The sequence below is a fragment of the Garra rufa genome, chromosome 21, assembly GCF_049309525.1.
Source record: "Garra rufa chromosome 21, GarRuf1.0, whole genome shotgun sequence".
NCBI lineage: Eukaryota > Metazoa > Chordata > Actinopteri > Cypriniformes > Cyprinidae > Garra > Garra rufa.
In genome coordinates, this window is record NC_133381.1 from 38,094,486 (window position 1) to 38,116,751 (window position 22,266).

Consider the following 22,266-nt stretch of genomic DNA (forward strand, 5'->3'; position numbering starts at 1 on the left):
CAATATTTATTTTTTTTATTCTGCGGTCCGAGTTGCGGGTGGGTTATTTGAAAACGGTCGGGTTCGGGTTGTTTATCCACTGACCCGCGTGTCAGGTTGGACACTAATGTTTTGAAAAAAGTGGAGCGTGTGAGGAAAGCTTTCCCCTTCTCCCTGGCATGCATTTGAATGCTGAATTCGAAATGCAACTGAATGCAGTCGGAATCCGCCCCCACCACCCCCAAGTCTCCAAATGTTGATTACAACAAGGCAACAGACAGCATTCAACACCCCACCCCACCCCCACTCTGCCATTCATAAACATTTCGCTCTTTATACTGCATGCCGCTTAACTCTGATGCCTCATTAACGGCTACTTTTCAGAAAACTGATAAAAAAAAAATTAAAAAAAAACTACACTTCCCTTTGGTTTCCCAGAACAGACTTAAGCCTAGTTCCAGGCTAAAATGATGTAAATCGGAGCTGTTTAAAGATGAATAAAAAAAAAAAAAAAAAAAAAACTTTTACTGATCGTTGGTCGGAGTACCCGCAGTTCGTGACTGGAAGCTGTTAAGAGACAGACTTAATGAACTTCTCCGAAATAGAAGAACTACTTTTCCACTTTAAAAAAAAAAGAAAAAGAAAAAAAGGTGGAAAAAAATTGCATAACTCACTGGAGCACTTTTGATACTTAACAATTGTTGTATTCGTTGTCAGTCATATAGGCTAAGCTTTATTGTTTTCAAAAGTGAGCCTTCTGTTTATTTGTCTAAATTATTTTCTATATTAGGATACAATACTAGGCTATAGTATTTATGGACATTAGGCCAAATCTACATGGGTTTCTTCCCTTTCACTTCAATTAGTTTTTAAGAAAAAAAAAAAAAAAAAAACTGCATGGGCAGTGCGTCATAATAATGTACGGCATCAAAATGTAAGAACAAATCTAAAGACAATAATAATAATAATAATAATAAAATTAATTATTAACACTCCTAAAAGTACAGTATAGTGCTCAGATACACTTACGGTAGGTGACCTAACCCTAGTTGATACTTTATTTCAACTTTTCAATTATTTCATTAATTAACAAATAAACAAATGCCTTTCCGATGTGATATAAGTGAAAAGGGAGACGATTTCGAAAATGATTTCACCATAAGGCGGATGCGAACTCGGGTCTCCCGCGTCAAAAACGATGTGTTACTCGTATTATCACTTACGCCACTGAAAATGTTGCAGAACAGCCGTCTTTTGTAATATTTGTAAATATGGAGTATTTGCATTGTGTAAAAACATTAAATAAAAGGCACCAGACTACAGAAAATGGCATATACTAAAGTATTTATTTTTCTGGGGGAGGACCCACCCACATTTTTTTTGCTCCCGACGCCCATGCTTGATGATGAAGTATAGTCTACAGGATATAACAATAAAGTGCTTTTCCAATCCCGATTCCACAAGGTTTTATTCCGCATCCACCCGCTCCCGCTATATTAACTATATTATTCGCCCGCTGCCCGCTTAGAATAAATTTCTAAGCACCAAAATCGCAAAAACAAATCAAAATAATAATAGTAATAATACTAATAAATTAATTAATTAATTTTTAACTCTATAAAAACAGTAGTTTATATTTAACCTCTCCATTTCTATTCCTCTCTACTCAAATTAATTGTCAGTGTATCTAAAATTGTGTATCTTAGAAAAAGAAAAAGAGGAACTACCTCTTAAACATGCATATCTTAATTTGATGTTGCTTTAAAACGCTGAAATATATAATGTATTTTATTCTGAAGGTGAAAGTGGTCCAGTTATTTAACTGCCTGCGGCGCCGTCAGGATCACGTTTTTTTCCCCCTTTAATTAAGTGGATACAGCTTACAATACTCGTTCAAGAGTAAGGGATTGCTCAAAACTATGCTATTTTACATATTTCTGTTACTTGTGTACAATCACAATGAAAAAACAGATGTGTATGCTATTTGTAAAAAAAAAAAAAAATGTAAACAAGATGCTGGTTCAAGGGCGCGTCACAGAAATTGCCTACAATTCTGCATATAGGCTTGCTACTTATTAATTTTATTTTATTTCGTTTTGTTAAATTATTATTCATTAAGAAATTTATATTTCGCATATGGGCATTTTTATTTATTTTACATACAGCTTTTTTGGGTTTTCTCTGTGCATAAGATCTGCGCGTGATGTTCTGATGCTGCTTTTTGCTTGTGTACAATTAACCCCTCAAAACGAATTTAACTGTTATTAATGTGTCACAGCCACGATTCAATTTAAATGTAATTTAAGACAATCTTGTCGTTAATAATAACTAAACGCGTCGGTTGTCCTTTGGAAAAAAAAAAAACAGAAATTAACATTTCTATTATCAATGCAGTCTAATAAAAGTTCAACAGGAAAAAAATAAAAGAAAATAATAATAAAACTGCTCCTGCTTATGAATAAATTTTTGCTTGATGATGAAGTATCTAAATAGTCTATAGGATATAACAAAGTGCTTTTCCAGTCCCGCTTCCACGAGGTTTTATTCCGCATCCACCCGCTCCGCGCTATATTAACTATATTATTCGCCCGCGGCCCGCTTAGAATAAATTTCTAAGCACCAAAATCGCAAAAATACTGTAGTTTATATTTATCCTTCCCATTTCTATCTGTCTCTACTCAAATTAATTGTCAGTGTATCTAAAATTGTGTATCTTAGAAAAAGAAAAAGACGAACTACCTCTTAAACATGCATATCTTAATTTGATGTTGCTTTAAAACGCTGAAATATATAATGTATGTTATTGTGAAGGTGAAAGTTGTCGAGTTATTTAACTGCCTGCGGTGCCGTCAGGATCACTTGGTTTTTTTCCCCTTAATAAAGTGGATACAGCTTACAATACTCGTTCAAGAGTACGGCATTGCTTAAAACTATGATATTTTACATATTTCTGTTATTTGTGTACAATCACAATAAAAATAAAAAAAAAACAAAAAAAAAACGTGTAGGCTATTTGTAAAAAAAAAAAAAAAAATGGAAACAAGATGCTGGTTTAAGGGCGCATCACAGAAATTGCCTAAAATTCTGCATATAGGCTTGCTACTTATTAATTTGTTAAATTATTATTCATTCAGAAAAGAAAAACATATATTTCTTATGTGGGCCTATTTTATTTATTATTATATATAGGTTTGTTGGGTTTTTCTCTGTGCATAAGCTCTGCACGTGAGGTTCTGATGTTTATGCTGCTTCTTGCTTGTGTATAATTAATCCCTGAAAACGAATTTAGCGGTTTACGTCAGTTGTCGGTTGGAGAAATAAAATAACCGAAATTAACATTTCTGTTTCCGATGCAGTCTAATAAATGTTCGTCAGGAAAACAAAGAAAGAAAACAAAATAACAATACAACTGCACCTGCTTATGAATAGGCTATCTTTTTGCTATTGGTTTGAACCATAATTTCAGGAAAGAGGAATCATTGAACTATTGTACTGGTATTTGTGACCAACGCCCCCTAGAGCTGGCCATGGTGTTTGGCTACAGAATGTTGTTCCTTGCGCCACCTGGTGGATATTATATGAAGTGCAACAACGTTGTAAAAAAATCTAAAAAAGCCGCTGCGGCAGGACGCGTGCCCACGCGTGCCGAATTGCAGGCTGCCGCGTGAAAATAGACGCATTTTTAATGGCCAGATCTGTATTTTCAGTCAAAACAAGTCAAAATTAAGTGAGTTTTTGCTTAAGACAAGCAAAATAATCTGCCAATGAGGTAAGAAAAATAATCTTATTTCAAACAGAAAACAAGATTATTTTTCTTACCCCATTAGCAGATTATTTTGCTTGTTTCAAGCAAAAACACACTTAATTTTGACTTGGTTTTTACTGAAAATAAGATTCTGAAGCAAACTGTCTTGAAGGTCAAGGGGGTTGAATACTTTTGATCGCAACTGTATTTAAAATATAAAACTTGTGTAACATTATAAATGTTTTCACTCTCACGTAAAAATAAAAGTTCCCTTGCTAAATAACAGTATTCATTTATTTCCTAAAATGTTACTGACCCCAAATACTCTAGTATAGCATTAATAAATAATATATTAGAATATATAGCATTTATCATGGTTAGACATTAACATGACATTAATTGGAAAAATATTAACATTCCACAGCTGGGAAAAAAAATAAGGTCAAGTATTTTACCTCATGTTTCTTGAAGAACTCTGAGGCCTTCAGTGCCTGTTTAATAGCTTCAAGCCGTGTAATATAGGAGTTCTGTTAGATAGGTGAAGGAGAAGAACAAAGTATGAATTAATAATAAGAATTACGCTTTTTCAGTAGTCACTGAAGTAAAGCTCCAATTACACAAGGGCACCATGTAAGTGCTGTTCTTTTTCTGTGCTTGCCTGTTGTAAAATAAATACATTTTAAATACTTTTAATATAATGATTTGAAAGCATATAGTCCCCATATTGCACAGATGAGCTTTTATGATACTGTTTTAACTGCCTAATGGCAGCATCAACGATATTTACCCTTTTTACATCAGAATACATATATATCCTGGATACAAAGTACTTGAGGTACTTGAGTACTTGTTCATTAAGCCACAAAGAGAACATTGTTCCACTGAAATGTAGGTGTGCATGCATTATGGCAAAGAAACAGGTTGGTCAGGTTCATAAGAACTCACGCACAATTATGTTTTTATTGCCTTCGACGAAATCCTTAAAGACCTGAATGACGTCTTCCTTTGACCGGGTCTTTTTGAAGTCTGTCTTGCAGGTTTCCCCTCTCTGAAAAAAGAAAACAATGTACTGTATTGAATGTAGGAAAAAAGTCAGATGAAGAGCTTTTACTGACAAAAACAGCAGGTTGAGGATGATACAATGTTTAGTGGGAACCTTGGTAATAATCAGTGCACTCTCAGAGAAGGTACAAAAGCTGTCAATGGGGCTGTATGCTTTTAAAAGGTACACTTTTGTACCTTTTACGTACCAATATGTACACTTTAGGTAGTAATATGTGACCCTGGACCACAAAACCAGTCATAAGGGTCAATTAAAAAAAAAAAAAAAAAGCTGAATAAATACACTTTCCATTGATGTATGGTTTGTTAGGATATAACAATATTTGGCACAACTATTTGAACATTTGGAATCAAAATACTGAGAAAATTACCTTTAAAGTTGTCCAAATGAAGTTATTAGCAATGCATATTACTAATTAAAAATTAGGCTTTGATAAATTTATGGTAGGAAATGTTCAAAATATCTTCATGGAACATGATCTTTTCTTAATAACCCAATGATTTCTGGCATTAAAGAAAAACAATCATTTTGACCCATACAATGTATTTTGGGCTATTTCTACAAAAATACCCATGCTAAGACTGGTTTTGTGGTCCAGGGTCACATATGTACATTTAAGGTACCAATATGGAAACTTTAGGTAAAAAAAGTGTACCTTTTGAAAAGGTCCAACCTCAGTAACAGCTTTTGTACCTTTTTTTCTGAGAGTGTTCAAAACATGTCAGTTAATACATTAATTCTTGTACACTTATTAGAGTTTAAAATGATTTGTAAATAAACCTAAACTAATTTGTGTTACTACAGAAAAAAATGTAAATTATTACATTATTTTATCATTAATTTTACTAACAATTTAGAATAATAATTAATTATAATTGTATTTATTTATGCATTTAATAGTTTAATATTAAGTTAGTATTCACTTATTTACAATAGACACACACTAAATGTCATTTAGTGTAACAAAAATCAATTTATGACATATTAAAAGACAAATTACTTTCCACTATGCTAGGTTTCGCCCATTTGTCAGTAAGAATTTTTTACTCATTTAAAACACAATAAAATTTAATATGCTCCCTTATTCTTTTATTAATTTTAATATGTACAAGTCAACATAAGCATGTTGTTTGAGTTTTTACATAAATATTGTTACACTAAATGACAGTGTAACATTATTTCAACCACATTTTATTCTCCAAAAACTTATTTGAAACCTTAAAAGTATACATTTTACTTACATTTAATAATTTAATACTTTCTACAGAATGAAATCACTTTTGTAAATTTCTTTTGACGTGGACATCTTAATGTCTTTGAGCCTCATATATAATAGTAAGGGTTTTGTTAAATGCAAATGTATATTAATAATGTTATATTAACAGTTTTATTATTTATTATTAATAATATTAATATATAATATTTATAGTTAATATGAATGGTTTTTGCAAAAAATGCTTTTCTTACTTAGATTTTTTTGTCTTGTTTCCAGCAAAAATATCTAAAAATTCTTAAATCAAGCAGGATTTTCTAGATGGGTAAAAATTAATGTCTTGTTTTCAGAAAAAACAAGTCAAAATTAAGTGCGTTTTTGCTTGAAACAAGCTAAATAATCTGCCAATAGGGTTAGAAAAATATTCTTTTTTTTTTTTTTTTTGCTTACCCCATTGGCAGATTATTTAGCTTGTTCAAAGCAAAAACTCACTTAATTTTGACTTGTTTTTTCTGAAAACAAGACATAAATTTTTACCCGTCTAGAAAATCCTTCTTGATTTAAGAATTTTTAGATATTTTGGCTGGAAACAAGACAAAAAACCTAAGTAAGAAAAGCATTTTTTGCAGTGAGTCAAATTTGACTTGGCTGTGAAGAAGCAGGCTGTGATTTTTAGTCACTGTGGCTACCTTGATACCCTCAATGCGGAAGCCCAGAGTGTTAGTAGAGCTGAGACTTTCTCTCCACTGCATGTAGCGTGGCTTGGTAACAGCCTTTTGTTTCTTCTCCTCCGCTGTAGGAGCCTCACTGTCCACCTCCAGCATCTTATTATACAAGTCTTCACGCAGCTTTGGCTTCACCCTGGCCCGCACCAACTCCTCCTCCAGATATGTTCTGAACAAAGAAAGAGAGAAAGAAAGAAAGAAAAGAATAAAGTAGACTTAAATAACCTAATGTAAAGGTCAACTAATCATGCCTGAAATGTTAATTCAGTCATCTGCAGTTTTCTGCAAGCTTGAACTTTACTTGACTTCCTGTGTGAGAAGAGGAAGTCACCAAGGAACTCCTTGCACAAAATGTCTCTCAGTGTGTAAAATGAATGCGTGAAGTGTGTGTGAGAAGGAAGCCCTCAGGGACGCCCTGTGTCTGCCTCATTGAGCATGCATCTAAGTTGTGACTGCATGTGCACAGGAAGTGGTTATTATTGTTGTGCGAGGGCCTCTCTCTCCTCATGAGCTCCACCCATCACGCTGACAGGATGCAGGCCAACAACCAGAACAGGTGTTTCAGCAGGCAGAGTAAACCTGCCACGCACTATATATTAGCTCGACTCTAAAGAGGCAAGAATTGCATGTTAGCAAAACAAGTAATACTTTCTGTGTTCTCTTTAATAAATTCATATACTATTACTATATTAAAAAAAAAACATTATATTAGTATAATTAATAGGATATATTTAAATATTTGCAATACTCTTATTTCATGTCGTTTCAAACCCTTAAAAGAATAGTTCACTTTCAGAACAAAAATTAACAGATAATGTACTCCCACTTGTACATCCAAGATGTTCATGTCTTTCTTTCTTCAGTCGTAAGGAAATTATGTTTTTTGAGGAAAACATTTCAGGATTTCTCTCCATATAATGGACTTCTATGGTGCCCCCGAGTTTGAACTTCTAAAATGCAGCTTCAAATGGCTCTTTTTTTTTTAAATTACAATTTATATACTTTTTAACCTCAAATGCTTGTCTTGTCTAGCTCTGTGTGTACTCTGTTTAGAGATTAAAAAGTATATAAATTGTAAATGTTTTTAGAAAATAACCAGACCCTTCTTCTTTGGCTGGGATCATTTAGAGCGCATTTGAAGCTGCATTTTGGAAGCTCAAACTCGGGGGCACCATAGAAGTTCATTATATGGAGAGAAATCCTGAAATGTTTTCCTCCAAAAACATAATTTCTTTACGACTAAAGAAAGAAAGTCATGAACATCTTGGATGACAAGGGGGTGAGTACATTATCTATACATTTTTGTTCTGAAAGTGAGCTACTCCTTTAAGACCTTTGTTAATCTTCGGAACACAAATAAATATGTGACCCTGGACCACAAAACCAGTCTTAAGTCGCTGGGGTATATTTGTAGCAATAGCCAAAAATACATTGCATGGGTCAAAATTTTTGATTTTTCTTTTATGCCAAAAATCATTAGGAAATTAAGTAAAGATCATGTTCCATGAAGATTTTTTGTAAAATTCCTACTGTAAATATATCAAAATGTAATTTTTGATTTTTAAAATGCATTGTTAAGAACCTAATTTGGACAACTTTAAAGGTGATTTTCTCAGTATTTAGATTTTTTTGCACCCTCAGATTCCAGATTTTCAAATAGATGTATCTCGGTCAAATATTGTCCGATCCTAACAAACCATGCATCAATAGAAAGCTTATTTATTGAGCTTTCATATGATGTATAAATCTCAGTTTTGTAAAATTTAACCTTATGACTGGTTTTGTGGTCCAGGGTCACATATAGATAGCAATGCAACTGACACATTTAAGGTCCAGAAAGGTAGTAAGGACATCGTTAAAATAGTCCATGTGACATCAGTGGTTCAACCGTAATGTTATGAAACTCTGAGAATAAGTAACGACTTTATTCAACTATTTCTTCTCTTCCTTGTCAGTCTTTGAGGCATTCACGATAGTACCATGATGCATGCCTTTGTCACATGGACTATTTTAATGATATCCGTACTGCCTTTCTGGCTCTTCAACGTGTTAGTTGTGTTGCTGTCTATGCAGGGTCAGAAAGCTCTCAGATTGAATTAAAAATATCTTAATTTGTGTTTTGAAGATGAACAAAGGTCTTTGGAATGACATGAGGGTGAGTAATTAATGAGCAAATTTTCATTTTTGAGTGAACTCTCTCTTCAAGCAGCACAGTTGTTTTCATCATTGATGATAATTTCTGAAGGATCACGTTACACTGAGACTAGAGTAATGGCTGCTGAAAATTCAGCTTTGCATCACAGGAATAAATTACATTTTAAAACATATTACAATAGAAAACAGTCCTTTTAAACTGTGATGATATATATTAATATTTCAAAATTCTACTGTATTTTTAATGGTTTTTAAAGATGTTTCTTATGCTCATCAAGGCTGCATTTATTTGGTCAAAAATACAGAAACTGTAATATTGTGAAATATTGCTTTAATTTAAAATAACTGTTTTCTATGCGAATATATTTTAAAACGTAATTTATTCCTGCGATACAAAGCTAAATTTTCAGCATTACTCCAGTCTTCAGTGTCACATGATCCTTCAGAAATCATTCTAATATACTGATTTATTATCAATGCTGAAAACAGTTGTGCTGCTTAATATTTTTTTGGAACCTGTGATACTTCTTTCCCCAGGACTCTTTAATCAATAAAAGGTTAAAAAGAACTTTTCTATTTATTTCAAATAGAAAGGTTTTCTAACAATATACACTACAGTTCAAAAGTTTGGGGTCGGTACATTTTTATTATTTCTTTTTTGAAAGAAATTAATACTTTTATTCACCAAGGATGTGTTAAATTAATACAAAGTGATAGCATAGATTTACATTGTTAGAAAAGATTTATATTTAGATTAAACACTGTTCTTTTAAACTTGTTATTCATCAAAGAATCCTGAAAAAAAGAATCACAGGTATCCAAAAAATATTTAGCAGCACAACTGTTTCCAACATTGATAATTCTAATAATAAATCAGCATATTAGAATGATTTCTGAAAGATCATGTGACACTGGAGTAACAGTTGATGAATATTCAGCTTTGCATCACAGGAATAAATTATATTTTAAAGTATGTTAAAATAAAAAACATTATTTTATATTGTAATACATTTTGCAGTATTACAGTTTTTTTCTGTATATTTGATCAAATAAATGCAGTCTTGATGAGCATAAGAGACTTCTTTAAAAAACATTACAAGTCTTACTGATCCCAAACTTTTGAGCGGCAGTGTATAAATATATACAGTACACACACATATATTGTACACAAAAACCTTTACTTTGGATGTGATTATTTGTGATTTACTTTGATAGAAAGGTATTTAATGGATTTCAATCAAAAAGGTCGCAATTAAAAAAAAAAACATGGTCAGGTCAAAGTTTCTGAAAAATTGTTGGTCCCAAATTTGTATCAGTTTTACTGGTAGTCCACTGTATGAAGAATTTATGAGTATATATGTGACCCTGGACCACAAAACCAGTCTTAAGTCGCTGGGGTATATTTGTAGCAATAGCCAACAATACACTGTATGGGTCAAAATTATTGATTTTTCTTTTATGCCAAAAATCATTAGGAAATTAAGTAAAGATCATGTTCCATGAAGATTTTTTGTAAAATTCCTACTATAAATATATCAAAATGTAATTTTTGATTAGTAATATGCATTGTTAAGAACTTAATTTGGACAACTTTAAATGTGATTTTCTCAGTATTTTGATTTTTTTGCACCCTCAGATTCCAGATTTTCAAATAGTTGTATCTCGGCCAAATATTGTCCCATCATAACAAACCATACATCAATAGAAAGCGTATTTATTGAGCTTTCATATGATGTATATATCTCAGTTTTGTAAAATTTAACCTTATGACTGGTTTTGTGGTCTAGGGTCACATATGTCACAGTTTACTTTATTTTGCTATCCTCACTTACATAAACGAACTACAGTGTCCTGCATAAACAAATGCCACTCAGAATCCAAAGTAAATTCCTTTCTTTGTCAATAAACAAACAAATAAACCCATGACTGTACCTCACTCCCATCTTGCAGTCCATGACGTTGGGCAACTCAAAGTTGGCCAGAAGGTCTTTCATTCTGAGAAAAAGCTCTCCATCTTTGTTGACCACTCCATAGTAGCTGGGCACAAAGGAATGTAAAACATCCTCTTTCAGCTTCTCGAAACACAGCTTCTCATTCTCTGAGAACTTCTTCAGTATGGAGCCCCCATCCCCTGCTTTAAAGCTGCCTGGGCAGAAACACAAACACAGACAAAGGATGACTAGAGTCACTGGAGCACATATAATCAACGCTGAACCACACAGCCAGTCAGCCAGATCTTAGTCAGGATGTGTGCCTTCATCATCAACATTGCAAATGACTGTGCACACATTCATAGCGTTAAAATGGGTAAATTATAGTGAATAGGCGAAAAGGCAGAATAAATTATACCGAACAATGACGTGACATGATCAAACAGAGGCGCGCACTAATGCAGCAAACGTGTCTGCAGTGTGGAAGCAATTAAAACTGTCAGAGAAAAACGCAAAAATCATTACAAGCACCGACAGCGAGAGACTGTTTAGTATCGCATTGCATGTCTTCGATGAGAAAAAAAGGGGTGGTTGTTGCTGGTTACTGTATGATGACTGAAATCGCAAAATAGCCTTAAACCATTAGTAAATAAACTACAGAACGTTATGTTGTCTAATACACATTCAAATTGTATGTATTCTGACAGTGCTGCATGAGATCATTAGCCAGGGTTCAAAGTCCAAAGCGTGAGGAAAATCTGCCTGATGAGAATCATTCATAAATCTGCTGCTGTCAGCAAAAAGTAGTACTGAGGTCTTCCTGCGGGCAGTGTTGTTTTCGTCAACGATGACGATGACGAAATCATTTCGTTGACGCCACTTTTTTTCATGACGATAACGAGACGATGACGAGATAAAAATGGCTCGTTGATGACTAAAACATGACGAGACGTGTGTGAGTTTTTGTTGACGAGACGAGAATAGACGAAAATGTTAGTGGGTGGTCCGTCAGACGTTTAAAATGCATGACATTTCTGCTTATTGTGCATGCCAATTAAAACCGGAAAATATCTGCCACTATGGCAAGCCGTTTTAGCATTAAATACTCTTTGCTATACTAGTATGGCAAGCCGTTTTAGCATTCCATCCTTGTTTGTCTTTTATGTTTTAAAACATTCCTTCATTATTGTAATTATTGGTGAAAATAGTCGATCCGGAAGCTCACATTGTGTTGAAATATAGATCTGCTATTTTCAGAACTTACAAGTGACACTACCCAACAGCAAAATACTTACTGACCAACATTAATTTGTTAAAAGACTACTTTTCCCCCTTTTTTGACTAAAACTAGACTAAAACCTTTTTGACTTTTCGTCGACTAAAACTAGACTAAAACCTTTTTGACTTTTCGTCGACTAAAATTGGACTAAAACTATCACATATAGAAGTGACTAAAATTTGACTAAAACTAATAAGCATTTTAGTCCAAAAGACTAAGACTATGACTAAATCTAAGATGGTTGTCAAAAACAACACTGCCTACGGGTTTCCGCCAAAATAAAAGTCAACATTCATAAATGTTAGCATTGCAATTTTACTGTTGTTCTGTAAAATAAAATAAAAAATATGATAAAAAAGAACGTTCCTTTGCTCAGCAAGGCTGCATTTATTTTTACATTAAAAAACACATGCCTGATTCAAGAAGGGGGTCTTAAAAATGGCCAAAGAATACTAACTTTAAGTTAAACTGTGCTTTGTTGGTAGGCTATAATGTCTACTAGAATGTTAAAAATGTTCAGTGTTAAGTAAATATTTTTAAATCGTTGTTTTGTAATTGATTTTTTTTTTGTTGAAAAGCAAGACAAAACTGTAAAAAGTACATTTTGGCTATTTAATTTACGCAATGGTGAAAACAAATTGGCAAAATACCTTCGGCCCAGTGTTTAATTTTATTCGGCTTCGGCCAAGAATTTTCATTTCAGTGCATCCCTAGTAAATAATTTGTTTGATCATTTATCTGATGTGTTGATGAAAATAAGTTTATACGTACGCTGTCATGGTTTTGGCATGTAAATATGCATGAGTCAAGTGTCATCGCATAACACTACTCATGACCACTTCCCTAAAATGGTATCAAATGACTGTACTTCCTCATGTATTTTTTGTTTTTAAAAAGTGTTGTTTACAATAAAACAGCCAGAGGGATCAGCTAAAATCAGTGACATTTTTGCCAGAGCAGCAATCCATCTGCAAATTTGATGGAGAAGATTACTGACAGCACAGAAAAAAATCTAAAAATAAGTTAAAAGCTACAAATAAACGCAAAGCTACAGTACATGAAGTATGCTTTTTACCCTATTTTTGATTTTTAATCATTTAATAATTATAATCATTTGTTTTTTTAATCTTAAATTACTGGTTGCTTGTTGATAATCACAAACATTGTAAATTGCAGTCCCATACCCCGGAAACTGCAGACTGTGTAAATATGGAACTGAAACATGAATTTACATTGGACTAAAATGTGCAGCATTTTTTGGGTGGAGGTTTACCTTTATGGCCTGCTAACTGAACCCAGGACAGTCTTCTTCGTTGTGAAGTGAGTAATGGGCAATTGACAATAGTCTTCAGCTTCCACCAGGCATTGATTTGCTGAAACACATGAAAACACAATCATCCGTGACTATGAAATAAGTGCATTAAATATAGGTTTGGGTAATATGGCAAAAATATCATATCACATTTTTTTTTTTTTTCAGAAATATCACGATTTATGATTTTATGCACAATCTTTTTTCTTTGTCATGTTGGTTTTACTATTTTGCAAATTGTCTGAGCAGTACAGCCAAACTAATTTCCCTGTTTCAAAGCCTTACAAGGTAACAAAATATAAAATAAAACGAATGGCAGATGTTTAGGCCAAATTGGGCAAAGATAAAAAAATCTTTAATCTTTGTTATTAAAAAATATGAAACAAAGACAGGCAACAAGTTACAAATACACATAACATACAAATAAAACAAATGTTCAGGTACAGTAGGTGTATTTAGCAGTAGCATTCAAGAAATTGAATGAACAAATATAAAAATAAAACACTATACATAAGCTATCTATTGACTCTTATTAAAGCAACTGTATTTAAGTTCTTCAGTCAAGAGCAGTAAGTGATTTTACTTTGTGTTTTACTTTACTTTTTATTAGCCTACCCTCACCCAAAAATGACAATTCTGTCATAATTTACTAACTCTCCAGTTTTTTTTAACTTAAAACAGGTTAAACATAAAACTTATTTTGAAGAATGTGGGTAACCACACAATTGCTAGTCTCTAGTTACTTCCATAGTATTTTATGTTTTTCCCACTATCAGAGTCAGTGGGGACCAGCTACTGTTATCCACATCCTTCAAAATACATTCTCTTGTGTTTAGCACAAAAAAGTGTGAGTAATTTTTGAGTGAACTGTCTCTTTAATGACAATCGGCAGCATGTTTAGTTCTGAGCTGCACGCATCTAATATACAGGCGTGCATTCGTTTTTCTCTCCACTATTTACTTTCACTTTAGACATAACCAACTGTGTTTATATGTAATCCTTGTGTGTTTTTGACGTATTAGCGAATCAGATGCGAAATATAGCTTAGTCCAGTAATCAGGCGCTGTTTGACAGGCGTTTGGCATGCACACTTCAGGTGTAGAATAATGTTATTTAAGGGGAGAAACTGCAGGCAAATACGCTGTTTTTTCATGCACCTGTCAAGTTTGAGAATTTGTGCTTTTTGGTTTTTCATAAGGTGTTTTTTCAGACTAGTGGAAAGAAAACACCCAAAAGACACTGTTAAGTGTTTTTTTTTTTTCCATAGCACTTTATCTATTTGTGTCAATAGATTTTAATTACAATCCATATTTTTAAAGGCCGATTTCTCAAAATGATTTTTTTCTCCTACACTGAGCCATAAATCTCCACTTCAGTAGCACTTACACACAAACTTAAAATTTTTATTCCTATCTATCTGAAGGTTTTTACAGAGGGATTTGTTCATACAGTCGTGGCCAAAAGTTTTGAGAATGACACAAATATTAGTTTTCACAACGTTTGCTGCTAAACTGCTTTTAGATCTTTGTTTTAGTTGTTTCTGTGATGAACTGAAATATAATTACAAGCACTTCATACGTTTCAAAGGCTTTTATCGACAATTACATGACATTTATGCAAAGAGTCAGTATTTGCAGTGTTGGCCCTTCTTTTTCAGGACCTCTGCAATTCGACTGGGCATGCTCTCAATCAACTTCTGGGCCAAATCCTGACTGATAGCAACCCATTCTTTCATAATCACTTCTTGGAGTTTGTCAGAATTAGTGTTTTTATGTTTGTAAACCCGCCTCTTGAGGATTGACCACAAGTTCTCAATGGGATTAAGATCTGGGGAGTTTCCAGGCCATGGACCAAAAATGTCAACGTTTTGGTCCCCGAGCCACTTAGTTATCACTTTTGCCTTATGGCACGGTGCTCCATCGTGCTGGAAAATGCATTGTTCTTCACCAAACTGTTGTTGGAAGAAGTTGCTGTTGGAGGGTGTTTTGGTACCATTCTTTAGTCATGGCTGTGTTTTTGGGCAAAATTGTGAGTGAGCCCACTCCCTTGGATGAGAAGCAACCCCACACATGAATGGTCTCAGGATGCTTTACTGTTGGCATGACACAGGACTGATGGTAGCGCTCACCTTTTCTTCTCCGGACAAGCCTTTTTCCAGATGCCCCAAACAATCGGAAAGAGGCTTCATCAGAGAATATGACTTTGCCCCAGTCCTCAGCAGTCCATTCGCCATACTTTTTGCAGAAGATCAATCTGTCCCTGATGTTTTTTTTTTTTGGAGAGAAGTGGCTTCTTTGCTGCCCTTCTTGACACCAGGCCATCTTCCAAAAGTCTTGGCCTCACTGTGCGTTCAGATGCGCTCACACCTGCCTGCTGCCATTCCTGAGCAAGCTCTGCACTGGTGGCACTCCGATCCCGCAGCTGAATCCTCTTTAGGAGACGATCCTGGCGCTTGCTGGAGTTTCTTGGATGCCCTGAAGCCTTCTTAACAAGAATTGAACCTCTTTCCTTGAAGTTCTTGATGATCCTATAAATTGTTGATTTAGGTGCAATTTTAGTAGCCACAATATCCTTGTCTGTGAAGCCATTTTTATGCAAAGCAATGATGGCTGTACGCGTTTCTTTGCAGGTCACCATGGTTAACAATGGAAGAGCAATGATTTCAAGCATCACCCTCCTTTTAACATGTCAAGTCTGCCATTCTAACCCAATCAGCCTGACATAATGATCTCCAGCCTTGTGCTCGTCAACATTCTCACCTGAGTTAACAAGACGATTACTGAAATGATCTCAGCAGGTCCTTTAATGTCAGCAATGAAATGCAGTGGAAAGTTTTTTTTCATGGCAAAGAAGGACTATGCAATTCATCTGATCACTCTTCATAACATTCTGGAGTATATGCAAATTGCTATTATAAAAACTTAAGCAGCAACTTTTTCCAATTTCCAATATTTATGTAACTCTCAAAACTTTTGGCCACGACTGTATATAATTTGCTTGATTTTTATGCAACATCAAAAATGGTAAACATTGTTTTATTTTTTTTTGTATTGTGGAGCAACAAAATGAGATACCCAAAATCCCCTCAGTAAAAACATTTGACTCTAACATGTCAAAAAAAATGAAACAAGAATTTTGAAACTGACTTCATCCGGTGTTTAGATTTTTGTACTGGAAATGTATGCAAATTAGCGCATGTTTCATTTAATAATGCCTCATTTGCATATATATAACATTTTAGAAAACTTGTAATACAAAAAATGTTTGCAATTATCAATGTAATCAATCAGCTGGGTGAGTAAGGTGATAACTATTAGTTTTTTTTTTACCCTATTCACCTGCAGTGTCTTGCCTTAACCGGCAAGACTTCAAATCACATGCAAATAATGTACTTTTGTGATTGCGATTAAGTGCAGTGTCCCGTGAGTGAATATATGTCGTGTTGTACAGTATAATGAGACGGAGGCACGCTGTAGCATGATACTACGATATTTTTTCAGACATTTTAAGAGACATTTTAATCATCCTCGATCAAAAATTGTCATATCGCACACCCCTGAATTAAATATTTCAAATACTCTGCTGTAAATAAAACTCAACCCCGACCACCTGACAATAAGTCTGAGACAAACGGAGTGTGACCAGCGACCGAAAACCAACTGACAGTGTTTTTTAAACACTGCACAATGTTCCTTAAGTGTGTGAGACTGAGTCATACACACATGGTCTCAGTTGGAGCTGTGAAGCTCTGTAATCTAGCACTTCAGCCCATAACATAGACGTCTGGTTTGCTGCCCATTTCAAATAAGCTTTCTGGCAAACATTTCTGGAGTAACATTTGCATAGTGTGCTGTGTTTTAGCTGTCAATATGAATTGACATTCACAACGCCTTATTCTTAAATAATGTGACATGCTTATGATTGAACCAGGTGAACCGGGAGATCTGGTTGTATCTACTTTCAAATCAGTCAATTCTGATTTAATTTTATGTTATAGTCATGTTACAGTAGTAGCAAACAGATCTTATCCTTTATATTGTGACGTAAAACGGATTAAAACAGATTAGCGGAAAAGAAAAAATACAGGGCAGGACTGGATGGAGGCAGATCTAAATATAACCTTGCAGTCGTGATGGTAAAAGTTGTTTTACTGGAAGACTGAGTCATGACGTTTTGATAAAAAAAAGAAAAAAAGAAAAAAAAACACATGCATGGATAATTTGCTCATAATAATGCTTAATTATGTCAAAAAGCATATACAGTCAAATCAAAAATTATTCAGACACCAGATAAAATTTGTGGTATTTTTTACTAGTGGGTGCAGGACACTTTATTTTTACACTTTAAAAGTAAACTGTGACATATTATACACAAAAATCAAGATGAATTTGTTCTGACACAGTTTAACTTTTTTACCATTTTCTAAACTATAGCGAATAAACTGTGATAATGTGAGAAATGTTGAAGGTGTCTGAATAAATTTTGGTTTGACTGTATATATATATATACACACTAGTGGTGGGCCGTTATCGGCGTTAACGTGCTGCGTTAACGTGAGACTCTTATCGGGCGATAAAAAAAATATCGCCGTTAATCTATTCTCAAAGTTGGGTTGGGAGCTGGGTCTAAACTACGCAAGATATGATGACTTTCACCTTGATATTTTAGCGCGGATGACGTATACCTAGTCGAATTGCACTGTAGGGGGCGAGAACGAGTCTTCAACTTCTGTGAAATTACCACATCAAATGAGACGTGCAAACATGGATGCAGCTATGAAGCCGCTTCAGGGCAGGTGCGTTGCTAGACCCTTTTTACTGGGGCACGTGAGTTATAATTTACTTTGATAATCCCGAAATAAAGACATTAAACTATATGCAACAACTGAATTGATGCTTCTAAAAGCAACGCAGTTTAATGGAAGACTATGCACGCAGAAATCCATGCCCGTGCGCGTCTGTGTATTTAACGGCAATGCGCACGTCGTGCAGCCTTTTGCGCAGAAGTACATGGTTACACAAGTTTGTATAGGTAATTATGTTGTAAATGCAATTGTCAAGCAGTTTGTGATGCATTTTGGAAACAGGAGATGAGCGCCTGATCTAATGCGCCACCTGGCCCGTTCTCGAAGACTTACTTTTAGTCATTATTTGGTTAGCACACATATTCTGAATGCCTTCATCAGAATTCAAATTAGCCATTTTAATCTAGATTAATTCCAAGATTTAATCTAGATTAATCTAGATTAAAAAAATTAATCTATGCCCACCCCTAATATACACACATACTCACTCACTGCCATTCAAAAGTTTGATATCAGTAATATTTGTTATGTTTTTTATTGAAGTTTCTGATATGCATAGATAATTTAGAAAGATAAAGAATTTATTTGATATTGTGAAATATTATTGCAATTTAAAATGATGGTTTTCTATTTGAACATACTTAAAAATATATAGTTTGATATATCCTGAGGTGCAAAGCTAACACATTTCTGCCACTTACTTTGTTTTTGGGATTCTTTGATGAATTTAAAAGTTAAAAAGAACAGCATTTATTTCAAATTTAAATCTTTTGTAACATTATATACATTTTCTTTTGTTTTGAAAGAAATTAATAGTTTTATTCTGCAAGGACATATTGTTGTACTTTTTTAACTTCATCAAAGAATATTCAAAAAAGTATCACAGGTTTAAAAAAAAAATGTTAAGCAGCACAATTTTTTTCCAACATTGATAATCAACATATTAATATGATTTCTGAAGGATCATGTGACACTGAAGAAATGAATTATACATAAAAGTTTAACCCAACCTTCTGGGTAGTTTTATTTAACTCAACTGTTGTTTAAAAGTTACAACATGGCTGGCTTAAAATGAACCCTAAAGAGATTGTAAATTAAAAATCAGATACATAATTACTAGAGGCATCAGCAATAATGTCATGATCTGGGCTGTGGGGTTTTCCCTCAGCCACCTGGGGTCGCTGTTCCCTTTCCCTAGCACTGCACTTCCCTGATTGTATACACCTGTCATTGTCATTAGCACTCATCATCTCCTCACCTGTTCTCAATCACTCAGTCTATAAGAACTCTCATTTCCCACTCATCATCCTGTCTGCATTGTCTTCAGTACTGTCTGTCTCTGTGTTTCCCGGATCCTGTCTCCTAGCCCTGGTTTTCAGTTTTGTTTATTTGTGTGTTTCTATTCAAGTTGTGTTGTGCCGTGTTGGCCTTTTGTTTGTTCTGTTTTATTGTGTTTTGTTTCATTAAAATCCTTCCCTGCATTTGGACCCAGACCTCGCTTATTTCACGTGACAGAATGCAGACAGCAGAAATGGGTCCAGCGGGGAAGAATTTTTTTCAGGGAGGCGGCGTCCCCCCACTTAGCGGCGGCGGGCGCCCGCTTGGGGGCGGCGACCACCCGCTCTGTTCCCGAGACGGGGGGGATGTCCTTTGAGGCGGCGTCAGCCGCTCTCTTCGAGTTCCTCTACGCCTGTCTGGCGCTAATGGACACCAATAGGGCCGAGGCTGTGCAGATGCGCCCCTACTTTGCGGCGAGGGCGGAGACGCTCTTCTGCGGGAAGGCGGCGGCGTCCGCTGCCTCGATCCCCGAAGTGGCAGCGGCTATCTCATTCTTGATGCGGCGGCGACCGCTACCTCTGTTCCTGATGCGGCGGCGACCGCTATCTCTGTTCCTGATGCGGCGGCGACCACTACCTCTGTTCCTGACGCGGCGGCAACCACTATTTCTGTTCCTGATGCGGCGGCGACCGCTATCTCTGTTCCTGATGCGGCGGCGACCGCTATTTCTGTTCCTGATGCGGCGGCGACCGCTATCTCTGTTCCTGATGCGGCGGTGACCGCTATCTCTGTTCCTGATGCGGCGGGGACCGCTATCTCTGTTCCTGACGCGGCGGCGACCGCTATCTCCGTTCCTGATGCGGCGGCGACCGCTATCTCTGTTCCTGATGCGGCGGCGACCGCTATCTCTGTTCCTGACGCGGCGGCGACCGCTATCTCCGTGCACGAGGCGACGGCGTCCGCTAGCGTTGTCCCCGAGGCGGCGGCGACCGCTATCTCCGTTCCTGATGCGGCGGCGACCGCTATCTCTGTTCCTGACGCGGCGGCGAGCGTTGTCCCCGAGGCGGCGGCGACCGCTATCTCCGTTCCTGATGCGGCGACAACCGCTATCTCTGTTCCCGAAGCGGCGGCGACCGCCATCTCTGTTCCTGATGCGGCGGCGACCGCCATCTCTGTTCCTGACGCGGCAGTGACCGCTCATTCTGTTCCCGATGCGGAGGCATCCGCTATCTCTGTGCCCGAAGCGGCGACGACCGCTATCTCCGTGCCCGAGGCGGCGGCGTCCGCTAGCGTTGTCCCCGAGGCGGCGGCGACCGCTATCTTCGTTCCTGATGCGGCGACGACCGCTATCTCTGTTCCCGAAGCGGCGGCGACCGCCATCTCTGTTCCTGACGCGGCAGTGACCGCTCATTCTGTTCCCGATGCAGAGGCGTCCGCTATCTCTGTGCCCGAAGCGGCGGCGACCGCCATCTCTGTTCCTGACGCGGCAGTGACCGCTCATTCTGTTCCCGATGCGGAGGCGTCCGCTATCTCTGTTCCCGAAGCGGCGGCGACCGCCATCTCTGTTCCTGACGCGGCAGTGACCGCTCATTCTGTTCCCGATGCGGAGGCATCCGCTATCTCTGTGCCCGAAGTGGCGGCGACCGCTATCTCCGTGCCCGAGGCGGCGGCGTCCGCTAGCGTTGTCCCCGAGGCGGCGGCGACCGCTATCTTCGTTCCTGATGCGGCGACGACCGCTATCTCTGTTCCCGAAGCGGCGGCGACCGCTATCTCTGTTCCCGAAGCGGCGGCGACCGCCATCTCTGTTCCTGACGCGGCAGTGACCGCTCATTCTGTTCCCGATGCGGAGGCGTCCGCTATCTCTGTTCCCGATGCGGAGGCGTCCGATTTCTCTGTGCCCGAAGCGGCGGCGACCGCTATCTCTGTGCCAGGGGCAGCGGTGCCCGCTAGCGTTCCTCTGGCGACGAGGCCGGCTTGCATTCCTCTGGCGGCGAGGCCAGCTAGCGTTCCTCTGGCGACGAGGCCGGCTTGCATTCCTCTGGCGGCGAGGCCAGCTCACGTTCCTCTGGCGGCGAGACCAGCTCACGTTCCTCTGGCGGCGAGGCCAGCTCACGTTCCTCTGGCGGCGAGGCCAGCTCACGTTCCTCTGGCGGCGAGGCCAGCTCACGTTCCTCAGGCGGCGGCGTCCACTGACGTTCCCATGGTGGCGATGCCGGTTCATGTTCCTCTGACGGCGATGCGGGCTCACGTTCCTCTGACGGCGATGTCCGCTCACGTGACTCCGCTACACGGGCCTGGCCCGCCATCCCTCCCCCTGATTCACCATCCCCCGTTCCTCCTCCCTCCAGACTAATGGAACGTCTGGGAGCCGTTCCGTAGGGAGGGGGTACTGTCATGATCTGGGCTGTGGGGTTTTCCCTCAGCCACCTGGGGTCGCTGTTCCCTTTCCCTAGCACTGCACTTCCCTGATTGTATACACCTGTCATTGTCATTAGCACTCATCATCTCCTCACCTGTTCTCAATCACTCAGTCTATAAGAACTCTCATTTCCCACTCATCATCCTGTCTGCATTGTCTTCAGTACTGTCTGTCTCTGTGTTTCCCGGATCCTGTCTCCTAGCCCTGGTTTTCAGTTTTGTTTATTTGTGTGTTTCTATTCAAGTTGTGTTGTGCCGTGTTGGCCTTTTGTTTGTTCTGTTTTATTGTGTTTTGTTTCATTAAAATTAGTGGTGGGCCGTTATCGGCGTTAACGTGCTGCGTTAACGTGAGACTCTTATCGTGC

The 22,266-nt window shown here is 37.4% G+C and overlaps 1 protein-coding gene across 1 annotated transcript in view; it reads right to left on the bottom strand.

The window, feature by feature from the left end:
* itpka (inositol-trisphosphate 3-kinase A) overlaps positions 1-22,266 on the bottom strand; it is a 35,383-nt gene that overhangs the window by 5,865 nt on the left and 7,252 nt on the right. Inside the window, exons 2-6 of the mRNA XM_073827646.1 lie at positions 13,363-13,462; positions 10,812-11,025; positions 6,690-6,894; positions 4,674-4,772; positions 4,180-4,251 (exon numbers count right to left, since the gene is read on the bottom strand). Coding sequence (XP_073683747.1) covers positions 4,180-4,251; positions 4,674-4,772; positions 6,690-6,894; positions 10,812-11,025; positions 13,363-13,462 — 690 coding nt within the window. The remainder of the gene's footprint in view (positions 1-4,179; positions 4,252-4,673; positions 4,773-6,689; positions 6,895-10,811; positions 11,026-13,362; positions 13,463-22,266) is intronic.